The sequence below is a fragment of the Oncorhynchus kisutch genome, linkage group LG28 (assembly GCF_002021735.2).
Source record: "Oncorhynchus kisutch isolate 150728-3 linkage group LG28, Okis_V2, whole genome shotgun sequence".
In the NCBI taxonomy this organism is placed as follows: domain Eukaryota; kingdom Metazoa; phylum Chordata; class Actinopteri; order Salmoniformes; family Salmonidae; genus Oncorhynchus; species Oncorhynchus kisutch.
In genome coordinates, this window is record NC_034201.2 from 26,013,020 (window position 1) to 26,036,504 (window position 23,485).

The following is a 23,485-nucleotide window of genomic DNA, read 5'->3' on the forward strand; positions in this document are numbered from 1 at the left end:
ATATTGGGACGCACACTCTAAATTAAATACATTTCAGCTCTATAGCTGACATGGTACAGTTGTCTTCTTTTTTTGTAAGCCCCTAAGGTGTATACTTTTGTTTCAAAGTAGATTTGTTTAAAACTACCAAGAAACACTCTGTCACCCTGATTTATCCCACTGCAATAAAAGGTTAATGAGTAGTTAAGTGATGCAGTGACAGTGAGTGAGTGAAAGACAACAGCAGAGCTGTCTATCTTGGTAATCAAATTATCGATGGTGTGAAACTCAGTCAAGCAGCTGACGGACATTAATACTCTTAGTATCAATCTCAGAGAAATTCAACCACTTCCAGTTCAAACCAAAAGAGCATAAATAAATGTGTGTGCATGCACATGTTTCAGTGTGTGCGTGTGTTAGCTAACTCACAGTGGACAATGAGCTGCACGTCTCCCATGACCTCCTCGTAAGTGTCCAGATCCAGTGAGCGGCATTGGTAGACCCCACTGTCCCCACGCGTCACCTCCCTCAGCACCAATGTGTCATCGCTGGCCTCCAACGCTGTCTCCTGCTCCTGAGAGGGGACGACATCAGGTTTACACTATCATATTACAGGATCTACATTTAGGCTAATAAATCTTTGATTTTGGGATGAACTATCCCTTTAAGTCACACCCAAACAACAGCTGAATTAGTCTGGTTACTGTGAGCTACATAAACCTTTTAACATGTTCCTGTGACCCTCTAAATGATCAAACCATGCCTCTATCCACATCCCAGTCTTGAGACCCAACAGGGGAACCCCCCAAATGTGTTGTTGTGGTCAAGTGAACACACAGGAATGAGAAATGTTGATCTCCAGTCAGTCACAGACCTTGAAAGGGTCTAAAGATGTATCCCAGAGCCACATGGTCAGACATGATGAGCTCCTGTTCACAAGGCCTACCCTTCTACTCCAAGGCTTGAGTCTGCATATAAAAAAACATTCACAGAAAGGAGGGCCCTTTTACTTGTTGTCGGTTGAACGTGAAGGGCGGTGGGGGGTTGCCATCGCCTTGGCAACGGATCTCCACAGTGTCCCCCTCTTTGACCAGGCCCTGGGGGGATTCCTTCCACAGCTCGACAACAGTTGTGGGGTCTGCGGGACAAAACCCATAAATCAACGTGGCTATGCAATGCCTGGTAGTCACTAGGCTAATCAGCTTTACAAGCCAGTCATTTACTCAGCATTGACAACAGCAGAGTTTGTGTTTTGTCTTTGCTGTCATGGTATGCAAAATTGGTTCAAACAACACTAGATATATTGAGAAAATATTGTGGGCTAAAATTGAAGAGCGCCAAAGATGGGTGGGTTTGGGTTACATTAGTTGGCCTACTACTTTGACAGCCCAGAAGCTGTTGACTTGTTTGAGGTAGGCTGATATCATTTCATAGGCTTTAACTTGGGTGTTGTAGAGAGAAACATCAGTGACCATCCTACTAGTTTCATGGTAGGGACAGTCATAAAAACAATTGGAGAGCACCATTAACACACTGAAGTAGTATTAGCTCTAGTTAGCATTACAGTCAATTGATTATTTTTTATTGAACCTTTATTTAACTAGGCAAGTCAGTTAAGAACAAATTCTTATTTACAATGATGGCCTAGGAACAGTGCCTTGTTCAGGGGCAGAACGACAGATGTTTTACCTTGTCAGCTCGGGGATTTAATCGAGCAACCTTTCGGTTACTGGCCCAACGCTCTAACCACTTGGTTACCTGCTGCCCGAAAGCATGCTGAGTCAGCATAAGTTGTGTGGTTAGAAATAGCATGTCTGGGGCATAAGATATGGAGTTAGTTGGGTCCTTACAGTGCACAGTGATGTTGATGCCCTTGGACTCAGCCGTCCTCACAGCTCCTGGGACGTAGTAGCTGACCTCACAGGAGAACAGGACATCCTTGTCCTCTTTGGCAACTTTATATTGCAGCTCACTCTGGACCGTGTAGAAGCCACTGGACTCACGGGTCACCAGAATTACCACGTTGATCTCTGGGAGGGGTGAGAAAACACTGATTTAGCTACCATTACAGGCTGGTAGATAGATGATATCCGGAAACAATTCTTCATGTAACGACAACATGTAGTATTTCAGTGACAGTTGTGAGTATCACCACATGGAGTCAAAACAAGATAATTGCTTGACTAGTTTTTCTCCAATTGTCCATTAGTGAGAGTGGCAGTGAAGATGTTAAAACTGCTCTAAGATCGGTTCTTTTGTATTGGTATTCCTGCTACTCACGGCCATGCGTGGGGGTCAGTGGGCTGATGCCACGGTACCAGGTGATGTTGGGTCTGGGGAAGCCATTCCTTGCCTCACACGATGCAATCTGTACACACACAGAGAATAAGATTGCTTGTTCAATGGTGCTTTCATGGACTGAGAGCTAAATTGAGATGTACTCAAGTGGACTGCCTAATGCCTACCCTTGATGGCAGTTCGTTGGTCACAGAGATTCCAGCATGGACACCTTCAATTACTGGGGCCATTGGAGGATCTGGAATAAAATATAAAATGGCATTATCAATGCAAACAAGCATTCTATCAATAACCACTGAAACACATGGTAATGGGCAGAGCATGTACTCATACTGTATGTGCTGTAACCAAATCCTCTATCATTGGGATAACAAGAAATGAACACACAGAGATGAGTTGGGGCTCCTGTGTGGCTTTCAACGCCAGGGTTGAGGGTTAAATTCCCAAAGGGGACAAGTAGGAGAAAGAAGTATGAAAATGTATACACTCACTACTGTAAGTCTCTCTGGATAAGAGCTTATGCTAAATGACTCAAATGTCAAATGGTCAGTAGAGAGATGAATTGGATCAAGCACAAACAGATCTGGACCCCCCCCCCCAGGCTTGGAAGAGATTGATGCTCCAATGTCTTACCGAACACCCTGAGGTGGGTCTTGCCTTCTCCGTTGCCTGCAGCCATGCCGTTGACCTGGCAGAAGAACTCCCTCTCGTCAGTCAGCTGGACATCCTGGATGGTTAGCAGCACACCCTCCTTGTCCCCGATGTTGGACACCGTGATGCGGCCTGTGAAGTCTGTACCATCGTCCACTATCTGCTGTGCATTGTCACCGTAGTAGATCCGCTCCCGGCTACTGCTACTGGGATTCCTCTGTAGGGAAGGAGATAAAAAATATTTTTTATAATAATAATAATTTGGGCGGTGCTGATATTTGTTCTGTTATAAACTTGTACAAGCGAAAGGGCCACCAGGCATAGGTTGAGTTCATTTAATTCAATTTAGAAGATGAAACTAGGTTGAATGGCAAAAACACCTTGCACCGTACATTGAAACAAATTGGTGTGTGTGATAATGGTCCAGAAGTACTCACCACAAACCACTGGATCATGAACGCTCTGGGCTGCTCACTGAAGACGTACTGGCAGGGGATGCCTGCTGAGTCACCCAGGTACACCTCCACACTCTCCTCCATGGTCATGTCCACCTTGGCCCAGGCTGCAAAGAGCAAACACAACACCCCAGTCAGTATCTTGTCTCATCAAGGACCACAACATGTCTGGCAGGCAAAAAGCAGGCTTTGAAAATTCATGTTTTGGCATTCAGTTCAATGTTTTATCTCCAAAAAAGTGATTTCAAAATACTATTATTTATTGCCACTTTTGTGCCATACTATAATGACACACAGGCAGTGTGGGAGCCAGAATGTTTACTCTATTGCAAACTGATGGATCATCTATGGATCAGTGGGACCAGTGTTTTAACCGCTCTAACCGTGTGAGAACTAGACTATGTGGCTGGCTAGCAGAGGGGAGAGATGTTACAATGTGTGGAATGTGTGAAGCAGGGTCCACCCTGGTCCCTCCAGCAGCACTGGGCAGTGTCCAGCACTTAAGCGAGTCAGCCGCCAGCACATAGAAAAGGCTTGATTTACACAGAGATTGAAGAATTACTGCAATGTTCCATGTTAACCTGCAACAGAGCCAACAAACTAGCATAAAACTGTCCCATCAGAATCGTCATGGGAACCACCAGACACAAGACAGAGTTTGACCTATAACAATGTTATAAAGACAACTGTTTTTATAGGATATGGAATCTAGCACTATTCTTACCAGATCTGGGAAGTTGTGTAGGGTCACAGAGCTACCCAAAGAAAAGTTCTATGGGTTGCTATTGCAGGGTTTTGTCATTTGAAGTAACAATGAAATACACAATAGTAATTGAATTGTGTTATAATCATGTTTCACACTCATGTCTGGTTTGAAGGTCACTTAAACAATTTGCTGGTAATGTTGCTCTCAAGCTTCTTCCCACGACATTGGAGATGAGCCACACAAACACTCTCTGAGACAGGATTAAAATACGTGTTGTTTTTGTTTACCACATTGTTATTGTGTTCTCCAGTAGGTAGCCTCCTCCACCCAGATCTCTATCTACAGTGATACCCTGTCTGAGCCAGACAGATGGAGACATGCCCCAAATGAAGCCTCCCATTCATGGTGGAGAGATATCCTTGGTGCAACAGCAATCCAACAGACTGACTTGTCAGATATGACCACTACTCTGTCCTCTCCCTCTCTACCCCTTACATCCCCCTCTTTCTGGCTCAAAGACATATATCTAGCCTGATCCTAGTCCACTGGGGCCCCCATGCCCCTCTACACCCCCTCTTCTTCTAATTCTTCTCTCTCTCCATCTCAACCCCCCTCTCTTTCTCCCTCTCTCCATCTCAACCCTACCTCCCCTCCCCCAACCCTCTCTTGCCTTCATCTTCACTTCAGCATGGAGAGAGGTGTAGAGACTTGAGAGAGGCTTCCTGTTAATTGGTAACGTGGGAGATGGGGGCTGGTGATGGCGGGGTGCCGTGAAGAGCAGACATTGGCAGGGGTTAGGGGGTGAAGTTGGTACAGTGAATAGTCTAAGAGTAGGAATGCCAATGTCAAAGACTAGGGGGGCCATGGGGGTCCTGGGTGAGCAAGAGGGAATGGAATTGGAATCGGCCCTGTTCATTGTTTGTATGGTGTGTGGGCAGGGGGTGTGTTGCGGGGGCGTATGTGTCTGAGTATGTCTGTCTGTGTCCAGGCCCATAAGCCACAGAATGTTGAAGATTTGCACTTTCTGGAAGTATTTTCAAACTTGTTTTGTATATTCAGATCTGTCATTATAGATCACGCAAACACACACGCGCGCAAGCGCACACAGACGCGCAAGTTCACACGCACACACCCCTTATTAAACTCACAGTCACATACCGGTGATCCTATTGAGCTCTCCCACCAGCATTGTCAGCCTGCTTTTCCCTGACTACCCCTTCTTTATCCCATCCACAGCGCAATGCAACCAGTCTGCTCTTTGTGGCCCTGCTTGGTGGGGCTTTGCACTGTGTCCATTCTCTGTCTCTCCTCTGGTCTCTCTCTCTCTCTCTGTCCTTTGCTATGAGCTGTGAGGCTCAAGGCTGTGTTCAGCCAGCCGTGACCCTAAGACGCACATGCCATTGTGCTCTTCAGAATGCATTTTTCCATCTCAGAGGTTAGAGGGAGTTTGTCATGTACGGCAGCAGGGTAGCCTAGTGGTTAGAGCGTTGGACTAGTAACCGAAAGGTTGCAAGTTCGAATCCTTGAGCTGACAAGGTACAAATCTGTCACTCTGCCCCTGAACAAGGCAGTTAACCCACTGTTCCTAGGCCGTCATTGAAAATAAGAATTTGTTCTTAACTGACTTGCCTAGTTAAATAAAGGGAGAAAAAAAATGTACCACCAAGGTTGTTTGCTGTTTATCTTCTGAACTGTGGTGGTTTAGCTCATGATGGAACAGGAGAGGAGGTGAAGTTGATGTAAAAGATTGTGTCTCTTGGGACTAATCCGGTTAACATGGGGACAGAATATCTACTCATCTGGAGATTTGACTCCAAAGCCAACACGAGCTGCCTTATCTACAGACACACCAGCAGAATACCTGACCTATAGACATGGGGCATCACAGCTCCCCAGCCAGAGTGTTATCCCTGTTAACACAGAGTCTGCTGGCTGACGAACACTCCACCAGTCTGGAAACAGCCACAGGATATTCGGACGTGTTGACAGGGCCCGTAATGAAGGCCAAAACTGCTAGGCTGTCACAGAGGCGGAGGGGGTGTTTGTGTGCATGTGTGTGTATCGAGGAGAATTACAGTTTGTCCTGTTCTTAGAGAATGTTGCCCATTGAGTCCAACCTGCATTGTTAACGGATGGGGCCTTGAAGACTTTAGCACTGAGACAATGGGAAGTGCTGCCTGGATTGTTTGAGGGGAGTCTTGCATACAGTCGGTCATTATGCAGACAATAGCATCAGACGCTAATCACAGTAGTCACAACATTAGCTTATGTGCACCGCCCCTCTCTCGCTGACAAAGCAGATCAGCTTGGGTTGAAGGCCCAGCTGAGCTCCACTAAAGCTCCAGCTGTTCCTTGTCATCCTCTTTATCCACGGCAACAGACCAACCCTGCCTCTGCCAACCGCTGACAACAACACACATAATCATCTGTAACAAGAGAAATTAAAGTTATTTAAATGGGAGATATAGCATAATCCCTACATGTCTAGGCAGGCATGAAATGGTGCCATATGTATGTTGTGGCTGATAAACAGTGCCCTATGTATGTTGTGGCTGATAAACAGTGCCATATTATGTTGTGGCTGATAAACAGTGCCATATTATGTGGAATCTTGCTAACATGGGGAAAGGAATGTATGTGGGGGTAGGCCTATAACGTTTATGTGCCTAGGGTCTCATGTTGGTTTTCCTTGGACCTGACTCCCTGAGCCTGTTTCTGCTTAGAGGCCTTGCCTGCATCAACTCCTCATATAGATCATGGACACACCTTCCAAAGAGGAGTTGTTGTGCTCAGGCTTTCTATTGATTCCTATTGACCTAGTGATCCACTTAATTCCAAAACATTGTTCTAACACTCACATCTTTAGAGTCACCAAGCTTATCCAGGCAATGGTGATTCCTTCTGTCGTTCTTCAAACACCAGGTGTTCTCTGTGGTGTGGTTTGAAAATGGCAGCCCTGGTAGTTCTAAACCATCTCAGGGAGTCAAAGGGGTCAGTCGGTGGGGTTGGTATGTAACCTGGGCTGACAGTTAGGCAGTGCTAACCCTCTCAGAACTATGAACAGCACCCCCTGGTTCCTCTGAAACACCTGGGGGAGTCCACATAGTACCCACCTGAGATCAAAGAGAGCCTGAGCTCTGCTCTGCAATCTGAGTGCTGTGTGATGCACACACACATTGTGAAAGCACATATCCCTAGACTGGAGTAATAAGACCCCTTGACCTACTGAGCTCCCCTGGCTTTGTGAACTACACTCTGGCACAAATCTCCCCAGGAGGGGCATTCATTCAGATGGCAGCAAAGAGAGGGTTAACATCAACTCTTTCCAAGAGAAAATACTGGAAGTGGTGGTCTACATCAAACATGTAAATCCCTCAAAGCGGGCAGGCCGCCGTGTGTGCACATGAACTTGACACACAGAATCCCCTTGCACAGACAGGCAAGCACATTTGCAGCCCCCATGCCAGAGCCAAGCGAACACACACTCCAACACAGCACAAACATACACTCTCTGTCACACACACCAAACATCCTTCTCAGTCACACCCCTTACAGAAAAACCACATGATTTTACATAGAAAATCACATTTTCACATTACATTTTCACGTGATATCATGTGAAAATCTGTTTTTGGAACATTCACATGTGTAGTTTCATGTTATCACGTTGCTTAACACATTAACGTCACATAAGATCATGTGATCACATGAAAATGTGTTTTTGGAACACTTCACATGTGTTTATGCAAGGGACACCACAAACAGACTCTTTTTCACAACTTAAATGTAAACATCAACCTCGACGTGCACATAAGCCCTTGTCACGAACCTGGGTGTCAGTAAAGGGTTTATGCAATGACGGTTGAACCGTGGAATACCATGCAATGATGGTTCAACAGTGGAATACCATGCAATGATGGTTCAACAGTGGAATACCATGCAATGACGGTTGAACCGTAGAATACCATGCAATGATGGTTCAACAGTGGAATACCATGCAATGACGGTTGAACCGTGGAATACCATGCAATGACGGTTGAACCGTGGAATACCATGCAATGACGGTTGAACAGTGGAATACCATGCAATGATGGTTGAACCATAGAATACCATGCAATGACGGTTGAACCGTGGAATACCATGCAATGACGGTTGAACCGTAGAATACCATGCAATGACGGTTGAACCGTAGAATACCATGCAATGACGGTTGAACCGTAGAATACCATGCAATGACGGTTGAACCGTAGAATACCATACAATGACAGTTGAACTGTAGAATACCATGCAATGACGGTTGAACCGTAGAATACCATGCAATGACGGTTGAACCGTGAATACCAAAACACAATGGCGTGCCAATGCGTTTTGCTACTTGTTACGCATATTCAAATGTGTTCCTGCCTTCAACAAATATTGCGGATCCTAATTATTCCCGGTGGGTTAGTAACGTCTTAAGCCTCAACATTGCTTCTTGCCCGTGGCGAAGCCCTCCTCCTTGAAGGAGTAAAATAATGTTTTATTTACACTTCTAACTAACATGCTCCACTGTGAACGATGGGTTCCAGGCCTCATCAATATCAAACCCCCAGTGTTTCTGAAGTCAGACATGCATGTTGGTTAACTATCAGCAGGTGCTTATAATTAGAGGTCATGGATGTCCATAATATGTTTGAGTAAAATTTTTAAGGTTGTTTAAGTGTAAATTGGTTGACATCTTTGATAGTCTTACATCATTCATCTTTAAACCTTGACTCTGAATGGACTTTCTTCTCCAGCTTCTTGGTCCTTTTGGCTTTTCTCAACATTTTGCAAAGCATAGTCTCCCCAGAGATCATAAATATAGCCACAGGTCATATGATCCAAAAAGGGGCTGGAAAATGTACGGCAGTCAAGAGTGACATTCACATGCGTTTCCAGGTAGACGACCCGAAGCTGATTAAGGTGATTCTGATTCTATCTTGAATTAAAATCACAAGGAATGACAGACAAGCTTGACTGACATTAAAGCAGAAAGGTCAGGTGTCCCATTGCAAAGATACAACATATCAGACGTTGGCTTGTGATGTTATTACAACCCTAAAAATAGAATCCCTGCTTCACGTCAGCTCTCTTGACAGCAGCCTCACAGAAACCTGACAAAAGAGATCCTTGTGTCTGCCCTCAGGCCAGTGGTTAGCAACATAATAGCTACTCTCAGAGAGGTCCAGGAGGAGAAAGTAAAGGGTGGTCCAGAAGGAGAAAGCAAAGGGTAGAGGTGGGGAATAAATCCCACTGGCCTTAGGTGGCTTTATCTTTACTTTGGAATAAGTATTCTATGTATTTTTGGCAGGAAATACACTGAAAACCATCAAATGGACCAGATATAAAGAGCACAATGATTTTCAATACAACCTTGCCAATAATCTGACTCCAACCCCTCTAGCACTTCTCCACCATTCCCAACACACACACACACACACACACACACACACACACACACACACACACACACACACACACACACACACACACACACACACACACACACACACACACACACACACACACACACACACACACACACACACACACACACACACAGCTGTCTGCCTGTGTGTGATGCTACATCAACCAACTAAACCCTCTTGTCCTGACAGAACTCTCAGCCCACTTCTACAAGTCACACAACAAAGGCCAGTCTGCATTTACCCGTTCTTTTATCCCATCGATCAGACGTCAAGATGCTGTCAGCCAGGAAGAGCCACACCCGAGACGAGGATCAACCAGCAGCATTTCTGCAGTCCTCTGAACCCCCCGCAACGAGGGCTTAATGCCCTCAAAGAGAATAGCAGAGTGATCACACATGCACTACAACGTTAATAAGGGTACCCCCAACCCCCCCATTCTCAAACTCCCGGCTGTCAGCTAATGAGAGCCTTGGCTAGTCTGAATTCTAATCTTTTATTTTAAAGGGATTCTTTAAATGGGACTTGAGATAAACCTGGTTTTGTGGATTATGGATTTTGCACTACCTCATCACATGCGCTGCTGTTACTGTTTGTCTATCCTGTTGCCTAGTCACTTTATCCCTACCTACACTGAGTGTACAAAACATTAGGAATTACTTCCTAATATTGAGTTGTACCCCCTTTTGCCATCAGAATAACCTCAATTTGTCGGGCCATGGACTCTACAAGGTGTCGAAAGCGTTCCGCAGGGATGCTGGCCCATGTTAACTCCAATGCTTCCCACAGTTGTGTCAAGTTGACTGGATGTCCTTTGGGTGGTGGACCTTGCCCATTTTTTATATTTTTTACTTTATTTTACTAGGCAAGTCAGTTAAGAACATTCTTATTTTCAATGGCGGCCTAGGAACAGTGGGTTAACTGCCTTGTTCAGGGGTAGAACGACATACTTTTTACCTTGTCAGCTCGGGGATTCGATCTTGCAAACCTTTCAGTTACTAGTCTAACGCTCTAACCACTAGGATACCTGCCACCCCATTCACCCTCTGCATGCCACACATACACAATCCATGTCTCAATTGTCTCAAGGCTTAAAATTCCTTCTTTAACCTGTCTCCTCCCCTTCAACTACACTGATTGAAGTGGATTTAACAATTGACATCAATAAGGGAACATAGCTTTCACCTGGATTCACCTGATCAGTCTATGTCATGGAAAGAGCAGGTGTCCTTAATGTTTTGTACACTCAGTGTATATGTACATATCTACCTCAATTACCTCGTACCCCTGCACATCGACATGGTACTGGTACCCTGTGTATATAGCCAAGTGGGGCTGGGAGATATGGTCAAAATATCATATCACGGTATTTTAAAAAAATATGACGGTATTTTATGTTTTTGAATAATACAAGTTTGACATTTGCTTTATGAGTAGTACGTGACCCTTGGGTGGCAACACATACATTCTAAGTGATCGTTTTATACCGTTCAATTCAACCCAAACAAATGTTCAGCATTTTCATCAATTTCTACATTTCCTGCACTCTGAGATCATTTCCACATTGCCACGTAGGACTGCACGATATGGGCAAACAATCTAGGTCTTGTTTTAAACAAATGTTGCAATTGCGATTTGACTTGCAATGTAGAGCAAAACACCGTGGTGAACTGTTGGAATCATAGAAATAGAATGATTATTCTCATTCTAAAGTTAGAATATAATAGTGGGCACTTTGAATACAGTGTTGTTTGACATGACAACAAATGAAAATGCCAGGGAAGAGTTATTGTGAAAGGGTAGGAACTAAAGTGTTGATAAGTGTTTCCTAGGAGACCCTATAATCTTTGGCTACATTGAAGTTTTTTTCTCTTAGCTACTTCATGTAGCTAACATATTCATGCTTTGCGTATTCCTCTTTGATTTAGAAGATACAGTTGCATAAACAGCGTGCTAATTTAGGTCTACACCATCAATGGTATTATCAGGCTGTATAGCTAATTACTTTTGCGCTGACACATTTAGGCTAGCGATTAGCGTTAGTGGCTAACACGATTTAGGCCCAACTTGCTAAGAAAAGACTAGCTGTTTGCAGATGTAAGAAACACAAACAAATAGTGTAATTATAGAACGCTAGTGGATTTATACTAAGAAGCAAAGTGAAAACAGCATCGTTGTCATCAAAATTGTTCTATGTACTGCATTGACCATGCAGACTGAATGCAAGTGTCTCGTGGTCAAGAAACAACAAATGCGCTGCATTTTTGGGAAAGGCCCGTAAGTAAGCATTTCACTGCTAGTCTACACCTGTTGTTTACAAAGCACGAGACAAATCAAATGTGATTTGTTTTGAGTAGATTAGTTATTTTCGTGTTTAAATTAAGATGTGCAGTTTTAGAGGTACACAGCCCCAAAACAAACTGTGCTTTGGAAGACAGGGCCTGATTAGGCTTCGAATGGCTCGATTTGGACTGAAATAGTAGCTCAAGCTCGACAGGAGAATTCAGTGTTGTAAATGTTCTGAGGTTTGGCACGGGAAAGGTTTGTGTGTGAAATCCTACTGCCTGGAGCAGTTTCAGCTGCCTACCAATCCCAAGGCTCTCTCTCCACCAGCACCAGCAAGTGAAAAAACAACTGTTGGTTTCCTCCTCACACCCCTCAGTGTATTATACTCTTCGTCCCCAGTTCGCACTGTCATCTCTCTAAAGCACTGTTTACAGCAGCCACAAACAGCCTAGCACTAAACGACAGGACTAGAAGTCCTACAACGACTTCTGTTTTCACAACCAAGTACCAACTGCCCATGTTTCCCATTGAAACAGATTCTCAACTCCAGGAACAAAAAACACAGCCTCCTTTACCTTGACTAAATCCACTACCAGTCAGACAAAGTCAAGCTCAATGACATATCAACTGTTTTCATAACTCCAAGCCACGGACTTTCATATCAGAATGTTGAGTGCTTTCCCTTTCCTATCTACTGTACATCTAGATTTGTGATTGGGACTAAATCCTCTGTGGAGGGAATAATAATAACAGCTCTTTATTGACTGAGTGCCGTGCCAAGACCTTGAGAGGTCTGCTGGGTGTCCGCTGGGTGACCCGTGTCACGCTGTGCCGGGAAAGAGGACAGAGTAGTCCTGGGTTAGATAGAGAGGTGGAGTTCACGCTGACATGGGCAGCTGCAACAAAGGGAACATCTGTCAGATTCACATGCTAAAGATAGGCACAGCTGGGGACAGGGAACTCTCTTATTGACACCTGCCGCCTGGCCATTTGTCAAGTGATTTAGTGGGAAACGGTAGAGGGGGGATTGGGGGTGGTCAGAGGGGGAACAAAGGTGAGAAAGTAGAGGAGAGGCAGTAGACCACACACAATGACACACTGTTCTTTATCAATTTTTTTATTTATCTCTCCCAAGCCTGCCCCACCTGTGCCCATAACAAATCTTGCATTTCCTTTCCCCCTCATTCAGAGGGCTCAGTTCTGAAGTTTCTCTGCAGAAGTCTGGGTCATGGAAACTGTCTCTGGGTAATGTCCCTGCTGGGATGTCAACAGCAGGTGCTCTGGTGCCTTTAACTGGATATGCCTTTTGCACCTTAGGCCATAACTTTGATTTAAGAGTAGCCTTCTGTTTTGTAGCATTTGCATACATAATGCATAGCTGCTGTTCTGTTTGAATATGTCCTTACGCAGTCATAGGATAAGGGCTAGTCATTATATATCCTTTTCAATACTACTGAACTCATGAACAAATTCAGTCTATCAGTCTCTGAACTTGTTGAGTTAATTCAGCCTGGTTTGAGTTACGCCAGTGAGTGCACCTGTTCCTATTATTCTTTAGTTTCACACTCGCAAAGTACTGTACGCCTCCCATAGTCTGTTCTGGACAGTGGAGAGACCTCTGGTGACATGACTTGTGGGGTATGCATTAGAGGTCGACCGATTATGATTTTTCAACGCCGATACCGATTATTGGAGGACCCAAAAAGCCGATACTGATTAATCGGACTATTTTTTTATTTGTAATAATGACAATTACAACAATACTGAATTAACACTTATTTTAACTTAATATAAAACATCAATAAAATCAATTTAGCCTCAAATAAATAATGAAACATGTTCAATTTGGTTTCAATAATGCAAAAACAAAGTGTTGGAGAAGAAAGTAATATGTGCCATGTAAAAATGTGTGCCATGTAAAAAAGCTAACGTTTAAGTTCCTTGCTCAAACCATGAGAACATATGAAAGTTGGAGGTTCCTTTTAACATGAGACTTCAATATTCCAAGGTAAGAGGTTTTAGGTTGTAGTTGATATAGTATTTATAGGACTATTCCTCTCTATACCATTTGTATTTCATATACCTTTGACTATTGGATGTTTTATAGGCACTATAGTATTGCCAGTGTAAGGCTGTTCTGAGCCAACTGCAATTTTCCTAAGTCCCTCTTTGTGGCACCTGACCACACTACTGAACAGTAGTCTCGGGGAGACAAAACTAGGGCCTGTAGGACCTTCCTTGTTGATAGTGGTGTTAAGAAGGCAGAGTAGCAATTTATTATGGACAGACTTCTCCCCATCTTAGCTACTGTTGTATCAATATGTTTTGACCATGACAGTTAACAAGCCAGGGTTACTCCAAGCAGTTTATTCACTTCAACTTGCTCAATTTCCACATTATTCATTACGAGATGTAGTTGAGGTTTAGGGTTTAGTGAATTTTTTGTCCCAAATACAATCCTTTTAGTTTTGGAAATATTTAGGACTAACTAACTGCAGCTCTTTGTGTTGCAGTCATTTCAATTGGTGTAGTAGCTGATATAGTGTTGAGTAGTGTATAGTGTTGAGTCATCCGCATTAATAGACACACTGGCTTTACTCAAAGCTAGTGGCATGTTGTTTGTAAAGAACAAAGTAAGGGGTCTAAACAGCTACCCTGGGGAATTCCTGATTCTACCTGGATTATGTTGGAGATGCTTCCATTAAACAACAAAATCTGTGTTCTGTTAGACAAGTTACTCTTTATCCACATTATAGCAGGGGGTGTAAAGCCATAACACATACGTTTTTCCAGCAGCAGACTATGATCGTAAAGGGGGCTTTACTATTCTTGGGTAGTGGAATGACTTTATCTTCCCTCCAGGCCTGAGGGCACACACTTTCTAGTAGGCTTAAATTGAAGATGTGGCAAATAGGAATGGCAATATCATCCGCTATTATCCTCAGTAATTTTCCATCCAGATTGTCAGACCCTGGTGGCTTGTCATTATTGATAGACAACAAACATTTTTTTCACCTCTTCCACACTGACTTTACGGAATTCAAAAGTACAATTCATGTCTTCCATAATTTGGTCAAATATACTGTACTTGGAAGTGTAGTGTTTGTTGCTGGCATGTCATACCTAAGTTTGCTTATCGTGCCAATGAAAAAGTCATTAAAGTAGTTGGCAATATCAGTGGGTTTTGTGATGAATGAGCCATCAATGAATGATGAGCTGAGTTTGCCTTTCCCCCCAAAATTTCAATTAATGTGCTCCAAAGCTTTTTACTATCATTCTTTATACAATTTATTTTTGTTTCGCAATATAGTTTATTTTTCTTTAGTATAGTCACATGATTTATTCTTTTGCAGTATGTTTGCCAATCAGTTGGGCTGCCAGACTTATTTGCTATACCTTTTGCCTCATCCCTCTCAACCATACAATTTTTTAAATTCCTCATCAATCCAAGGGGATGTAACAGTTTTTACAGTCATTTTCTTAATGGGTGCGTGCTTATTAGTAACTGGAATAAGCAATTTCATAAATGTGTCAAGTGCAGCATCTGGTTGCTCCTCATTACACACCACAGACCAGCAAATATTCTTTACATCATCAACATATGAATCATTACAAAACCTATTTGTATGAAGTTTGTGGGGTCACCTGATATGATAATGGGATAATGGGAGAATTTCCAAAATCCTGGTAAAAATAAATAATAATACTTTTTATCATTAAAATCATTAAAATAAAAAAGTAAAAATTCAATCAGAGATCGTGGATCGTGGAAAAGGCCGCACTTGACCTTTGCACTTGAATCATTCACACTCTGTCTGAACAACTCAAAAAGAGCTCATTTGGAGAGCTCTCTCTCTCCAAATGGACGTTAGCTGTGAGGAACGAGGTGCCCATGCATTTACTTTTGTTCGCTCCATGTCGGGGGATGCTCTTTACGAGGACATATTGTTCAGTCTCATGATTCCCGAGCATGAAACGGCTCAGGTGATGTTCATTGCACTGCGTGGCTATATTGACGAAAAACAGATTCCATGGGATCGAATGGTGGGCTATTGCACAGATGGGGCTCTATCACAGGACTGCGGGCAGGCCTCTGCACAATCTAGTTATGAATGTGTCTCCGTCTGCTATATGGACAGATTGTATGACACACTGAGCTATAATGGATACATAACTGGCGGCAATAGAGCTGAGCGCAGAACTCTGAGATATGCAGCAGGTAACTTTGATTGTAAACTTATAAGGGCACAGGGTGAGACCCAGATGCAGACACGGGAGGCAGACGGTTCGAGTCTCTGATATTTATTAGTATCCAAGGGGCAGGCAAGAGAATGGTCGTGGACAGGCAAAAGATCATAACAAGGTCAGAGTCAAGGAGGTACAGAGTGGCAGGCACACTCGAGGTCAGTGCATGCAGTATGGTCAGGCAGGCGGGTTCAGGCAGGCAAGGGTCAAAACCGGGAGGACTAGCAAAAGAGAGATAAGAAAAAGAAGGCGCACAGAAAAAACACGCTGGTTGACTTGACAAGACAAGACGAACTGGCACAGAGAGACAGGAAACACAGGGATAAATTCACCTGGGAAAATAAGCGACATCTGGATGGGGTGGAGACAATCACAAGGACAGGTGAAACAGATCAGGGCGTGACAAAACTACATCGTGCACGCCTGTTTGCAAAACTATGTGGAGATATGGGATCAGAGCATGACAAAGATCTATTTCACATCGAGGTTTGGCGGTTATCAAGGGGGAGTGTTGGAAAGATTTTTTTAATTGAGAGACAAACTGTTGTCATTCGCAATGGATGTAAAAAAAACAACAACTGTTGACTTTCTATGTAATGAAAAGAAAATATGACTCCTTGCCTATGTAACAGACATATTTGGGAAACTGAATGAACTGAACGCAAACATGCAGGGGAAATACAAAAAATATATACAGATGAGTGACCGAATCTACGAAATCCATTTGACTGTGATCCTGCCTCAGTTGACATGCCGGTAAGTGAAATCGAACAGTTGTCATGTGACCGAATGCTGCAGACAACGCATTCACGGGTCACTATGGAGGAGCTTTGGTTCCTGACTCAAAGCAAATACTGGGCGGTCTCGCTCCGAGCATTAAAACTCATAGTATGTCAAGTTGGTGCAGGAGGAGATGGCCGCCGTTTTAAGGTCTCCGGCGAGTAGGAAGGCTGCAGTTACCGTCAATCATTGGACAATAAACTAGACGAGGTACGATCACGAATATCCTACCATCGGGACATCAAAAACTGTAATATCCTATATTTCACCGAATTGTGGCTAAATGACAACATGGATATTCAGCTAGCGGGATAAACACTGCACCGGCAGTATAGAACAGCACACTCCGGTAAGACGAGGGGGGGGGGGGGGGGGGGGCGTTCTGTGCATATTTGTAAACAACAGCTGGTGCACGAAATCTAAGGAAGTCTCTAGATTTTGCTCGTCTGAAGTAAATATTGTGATAAATTGAAGGCCACACTACTTGCCTAGAGTTCTCAGCTATACTTTTCGTGGCTGTTTATTTAACACCACAAAAACATTTTTATTTTTTTTTACCTTTATTTAACCAGGCAAGTCAGTTAAGAACAAATTCTTATTTTCAATGACGGCCTAGGAACAGTGTGTTAACTGCCTGTTCAGGGGCTGAACGTCAGATTTGTACCTTGTCAGCACGGGGGTTTGAACTTGCAACCTTCCGGTTACTAGTCCAACGCTCTAACCACTAGGCTACCCTGCCGCCCAGATGCTGGCACTAAGACCGCACTCAGTCAGCTGTATAAGGAAATAAGCAAACAGGAAACCACTCACCCAGAGGCGGCGCTCCTAGTGGCCGGAGACTTTAATGCAGGGAAACTTAAATCAGTTCTACCAAATCTCTATCAACACGCTAAATGTTCAACCAGAGGGAAAGAATTCTAGATCACCTGTACTCCACACACAGAGATGCGTACAAAGCTCTCCCTCGCCCTCCATTTGGTAAATCCGACCACAACTCTGTCCTCCTGATTCCTGCTTACAAGCAAAAATTTAAGCAGGAAGCACCAGTGACTCAGTCTATTAAAAAAAATGGTCAGATGAAGCAGATGCTAAACTCCAGGACTGTTTTGCAATCACAGACTGGAACATGTTCCGGGATTCTTCCAATGACATTGAGGAATACACCACATCAGTCACTGGCTTTATCAATAAGTGCATCGAGGAAGTCATCCCCACAGTGACTGTACGTACGTACCCCAACCAGAAGCCATGGATTACAGACAACATTCGCACTGAGCTAAAGGGTAGAGCTGCCGCTTTCAAGGAAGCTTATAATAAATCCCGCTATGCACTCCGACGAAGCATCAAACAGGCAAAGTGTCAATACAGGGCTAAGATTGAATCATACTACACCGGCTCCGACGCTCGTCGCATGTGGCAGGGCTTGCAAACTATTACAGACTACAAAGGGAAGCACAGCCGAGAGCTGACGGGTGACACGAGCCTACCAGACGAGCTAAATCACTTCTATGCTCGCTTCGAGGCAAGTAACACTGAAACATGCATGAGAGCATCAGCTGTTCTGGATGACTGTGTGATCACGCTCTCCATAGCCGATGTGAGCAAGACCTTTAAACAGGTCAACATTCACAAGGCCGCTGGGCCAGGACATGTACTCCGAGCATGACCAACTGGCAAGTCTTCACTGACATTCTCAACCTCTCCCTGTCTGAGACTGTAATACCAACATGTTTCAAGCAGACCACCATAGTTCCTGTGCCCAAGAACACTAAGGCAACCTGCCTAAAAGACTACCGACCCGTAGCACTCACGTCTGTAGCCATGAAATGCTTTGAAAGGCTAGTTATGGCTCACATCAACACCATTATCCCAGAAACCCTAGACCCATTCCAATTTGCATACTGCCCAAACAGATCCACAGATGATGCAATCTCTATTGCACCCCAAACTGCCCTTTCCCACCTGGACAAAATTAACACCTATGTGAGAATGCTATTCATTGACTACAGCTCAGTGTTCAACACCATAGTGCCCTCAAAGCCCATCACTAAGCTAAGGAACCTGGGAATAAACAGCTCCCTATGCAATTGGATCCTAGACTTCCTGACGGGCCGGCCCCAGGTGGTAAGGGTAGGTAACAACACATCCGCCGTGCTGATCCTCAACACACGGCCCCCTCAGGGGTGCGTGCTCAGTCCCCTCCTGTACTCCCTGTTCACTCATGACTGCACGGCCAGGCACAACTCCAACACAATCATTAAGTATGCTGATGACACAACAGTGGTAGGCCTGATCACTGACAACGATGAGACAGCCTATAGGGAGAAGGTCAGAGACCTGCCCATGTGGTGCAAGGACAACAACCTCTCCCTCAACGTGATCAAGACAAAGGAGATGATTGCGGACTACAGGAAAGAGATGATTGTGGACTACAGCAAAGAGAGGACCGAGCACGCCCCCATTCTCATCGTTGGGGCTGTAGTGGAGCAGGTTGATAGCTTCAAGTTCCTTGGCGTCCACATCAACAACAAACTAACATGGTCCAAGCACACCAAGACAGTTGCGAAGAGGGAACGACAAAACCTATTTCCCCTCAGGAGACTGAAAAGATTTGACATAGGTCCTCAGATCCTTAAAATATTTTACAGCTGTACCATCGAGAGCATCCAGGCGGGTTGCATCACTACCTGGTATGGCAACTGCTCGGCCTCCAACCACAAGGCACTACAGAGGGTAGTGCGTACGGCCCAGTACATCACCGGGGCCAAGCTTCCTGCCATCCAGGACCTCTATATCCGGGGGTGTCAGACCCTAAAAATCGTCAGACTCCAGCCACCCTAGTCATTGACTGTTCTATCTGCTACCGCACAGCAAGCGGTACCGGAGCGCCAAGTCTAGTTCCAAGAGGCTTCTAAACAGCTTCTACCCCCAAGCCATAAGACTACTGAACAGCTAATTAAATGGCTACCCAGAATATTTGCACCTCCCCTGGCTGCTACAATTCTCTGTTATTATCTATGCATAGCCACTTTAACAACCCTACCTGCATGTGCATAATTATCTCAATTACCTCCATACCGGTGCCTTCACACATTGACTCTGTACCGGTACCCCCTGTACATAACCCCGCTATTGTTATTCACTGCTGCTCTTTAATTATTTGTTTTTCTTATCTTACTTTTTTCTTTATTTTAATTTTTTTAGGTATTCTCTTAAAACGGCATCGTAAGTTTCACTGTAAGGTCTACACCTGTTGTGGGATTGGCATTGTTTAAAAACAACTATACTGAGTCTGCATTATCATTTTAAATGTTTTGAAACATTACTACAAGATGTTTTAACTGATAACCTTATTATACTAACAAATACATATGAGACTTGTGTGACTAAGCCTAAAACATACATGTAGGACATATAGTACTAATACGTCGTCCACATTTAGACGGACTGCAACAGCGTCAGACATTAATCACGTCACACAGTGATAAGTAGACATGCCAACATCTTACTGAATGTAGGCTATATGTATATGCATCTCCTAAGACCTGGGCTTGATTTGTATGTGTATTCTGATATGTGTACTTAAGAGACGTGTGAAGCCCTTCATAAGTTTGACAAGGCAGGCTTGAGTGTGTGATTAAGTGCCACACTCCCTCAGTGTGCCCTGACCCGCCACAGCAAAACAAGACCTCCTTTTAAGTCCTGTTGTCAGGAAAGACAAGCCAGATATGAAATCTGGGAGACCGCTGGGAGGAAACTCAAGATCAGTTACATGGAGCTGCTCTCTCTAAGTCCCAAAAAATTGTAAACCAAAAGTACCAATGAGAAGTGCCTCAGGTAGACAGGTCCATAAGCAACTTAAGTATATTTGAGAATAAGCCAAGTATATACATCGCCTTTGGAAAGTATTCAGACTCCTTGACTTTTTCCACATTTTTCTCTCATCAATCTACACACAATATCCCATCATGACAAAGCAAAAACAGGTTATTCCATTTTTTTTGCAAAAACAATAAATAAAAAAAACGAAATATCACATTTACCTAAGTATTCAGACCCTTTACTCAGTACATTGTTGTAGCACCTTTGGCAGTGATGACAGCCTCTAGTCTTGGGTATGATGCTATAAGCTTGGCACACCTGTATTTGGGGAGTTTCTCCCATTCTTCTCTGCAGATCCTCTCAAGCTCTGTCAAGTTGGATGGGGAGCGTCGCTGCACAGCTATTTTCAGGTCTCTCCAGAGATTCTTGATCAAGTTCATGTCCTGGCTCTGGCTGGGCCACTCAAGGCCACTACCAGTTTGAGATCCTGAGTGCTCTGGAGGAGGTTTTCATCAAGGATCTTTGCTCCGTTCATCTTTCCCTTGATCCTGACTAGTCTCCCAGTCCCTGTTGCTGAAAAACATCCCCACAGCATGATGCTCCCATCACCATGCTTCACCGTAGGGATTGTGCCAGGTTTCCTCCAGACGTGACACTTGGCATTTAGGCCTAAGAGTTCAATCTTGGTTTCATCAGACCAGAGAATCTGGCTTCTTATGGTCTGAGAGTCCTTTAGGTGTCTTTTGGCAAACTCATAGCGGGCTGTCATAGCGGGCTGCCTTTTACTGATGAATGGCTTCCGTCTGGCCACCCTACCATAAAGGCCTAATTGGTGGAGTACTGCAGAGTTGGTTGTCCTTCTGGAAGGTTCTCCCATCTCCACAGAGGTACTGTGGAGCTCTGTCAGAGTGACCATCAGGTTCTTGGTCACCTCCCTGACCAAGGCCCTTCTCCCCCGATTGCTCAGTTTGGCCGGGCGGCCAGTTCTAGGAAGAGTTTTGGTAGTTCCAAACTTCTTCCATTTAAGAATAATGGAGGCCACTGTGTTCTTGGGGACCTTCACTGCTGCAGAAATGTTTTGGTCGCCTTACCCAGATCGGTGCCTCGACACAATCCTGTCTAGGAGCTCTACGGACAATTCCTTCGACCTCATGGCTTGGTTTTTTGCTCTGACATGCACTGTAAACTGTGGGAACTTATATAGACAGGTGTACTGTGTTGTTATGTGTTAATAACATTTAGACTATGTTACCCAGCAGGCTATGCGGGCGGGGCAGGTGGTTGAAGAATGCCTTGCATAGCTAAACAAGGAGTTTTCTAGCTGAAGTATATGTTCATTAAAAGTAGTTAAACCTACACCCTGGTTTGTCATTATATAAGGAACAAACATAACATGTGCCTTTCCAAATCATGTCCAATCAATTAAATGTACTCCAATCAAATTGTAGAAACGTCAAGGAGGATCAATGGAAACAGGATGCACCGGAGCTCAATTTTGAGTCTCAAAACAAATTGTCTGAATACTTATGTAATTAAGGTATGTTTTTTTTCTATATAAATTAGCCCCCCATCCAAAAAAATACTGTCTTCACTTTGTCATTATGGAGTAGTGTGTGTAGATTGATGAGGATTTTCTTTTTTTAAATACATTTTAGAATAAGGCTGTAACGTAACAAAATGTGGAAAAAGGGGTCTGAATACTTTACGAATGCACTAAGTTCCATCTGCTTAACAAAACCCATGTGTCACTTCCTGGCTGCTCCTCTGTGTCTAGGCCTAATCTGTTAACACCACCTGCCTCAGTTTATTATAACATTTCCTGAACACTTCAAAAAACTTTCAACTTAAATGGAACTCTGAAGAAAAACAGACACACTTGGAGAGCAAATGTCCCCTCAAGTTTACTCCAAACTGGCTGAGTTGAGAGTAGTTTTGTGCACAGAACCTCTGAAGAACCCCTGAACAGTTGTCTACATAAACTCCATTAGTAACGCCATACTATACAACACAGTACCAAGTCTGTCATAACCTAAAGTGGTTACTAATATGGTTACATAAAGTCTTCTCTAAAAGCTAAGTTTTAGTGACTCCACCTCACACTTAGTGACATGGACACCATAATGTAATTGGAAATACACTAGGATACATTATCAGTAAAGGGTCATGGATGAGCTCTGAACTGACTAACTCAGGGAAACCTTCACGAAGGCAGGTGGCTGCCGTATCTGTGTATTGACTTTCAATAAATAATTTGCATCTGAGAGACAGTGTGCGGCTAAATTCTGAAAATAATCAATTATTTTCTTCATCCTATTTCATTCTTTCCTTTCCTTCAATTTTGTCACTATAAGTCTGTTTAGGTCCAAATAGTGTGGTATTTCTGCTGGTATTTTATCAATTACTTCCCTAGGATGAGTGGGATGAATGAATGCATATTTTGATTATAAGATGTAAGATTCCGGTTCCCCTTGGAAAATCAGCTGCACTGGATGGATAAGAGGGTGCATTGTCCCATATTCATCAACGCGTCACATGCTAAATGTCACCAAATGCTGAATGGAATACCTACAGGAAAGGTCTAAAAAGAACCACACAAAACACGTCAGCAAACATTGTGGAACTGGAAGCCTGTCTAGAATTAATGTATTTACATACTCATACAGATTTTAGGGACACACTTCAATATACACTACCGGTCAAAAGTTTTAGAACACCTACTCATTCAAGGGATTTTCTTTATTTGTACTATTTTCTACATTGTAGAATAAGACATCAAAACTATGAAATGGCACATATGGAATCATGTAGTAACCAAA

The 23,485-nt window shown here is 43.7% G+C and overlaps 1 protein-coding gene across 2 annotated transcripts in view; it reads right to left on the reverse strand.

The window, feature by feature from the left end:
* Positions 1 to 23,485, reverse strand: part of LOC109873302 (cell surface glycoprotein MUC18) — a 64,524-nt gene that overhangs the window by 13,756 nt on the left and 27,283 nt on the right. For both annotated transcript variants that reach the window (XM_020464955.2, XM_020464956.2), the window contains exons 2-8: positions 3,366 to 3,490; positions 2,911 to 3,145; positions 2,445 to 2,515; positions 2,260 to 2,347; positions 1,830 to 2,009; positions 990 to 1,117; positions 409 to 553 (exon numbers count right to left, since the gene is read on the reverse strand). In XM_020464955.2, the coding sequence (XP_020320544.1) occupies positions 409 to 553; positions 990 to 1,117; positions 1,830 to 2,009; positions 2,260 to 2,347; positions 2,445 to 2,515; positions 2,911 to 3,145; positions 3,366 to 3,490 (972 nt within the window). The remainder of the gene's footprint in view (positions 1 to 408; positions 554 to 989; positions 1,118 to 1,829; positions 2,010 to 2,259; positions 2,348 to 2,444; positions 2,516 to 2,910; positions 3,146 to 3,365; positions 3,491 to 23,485) is intronic.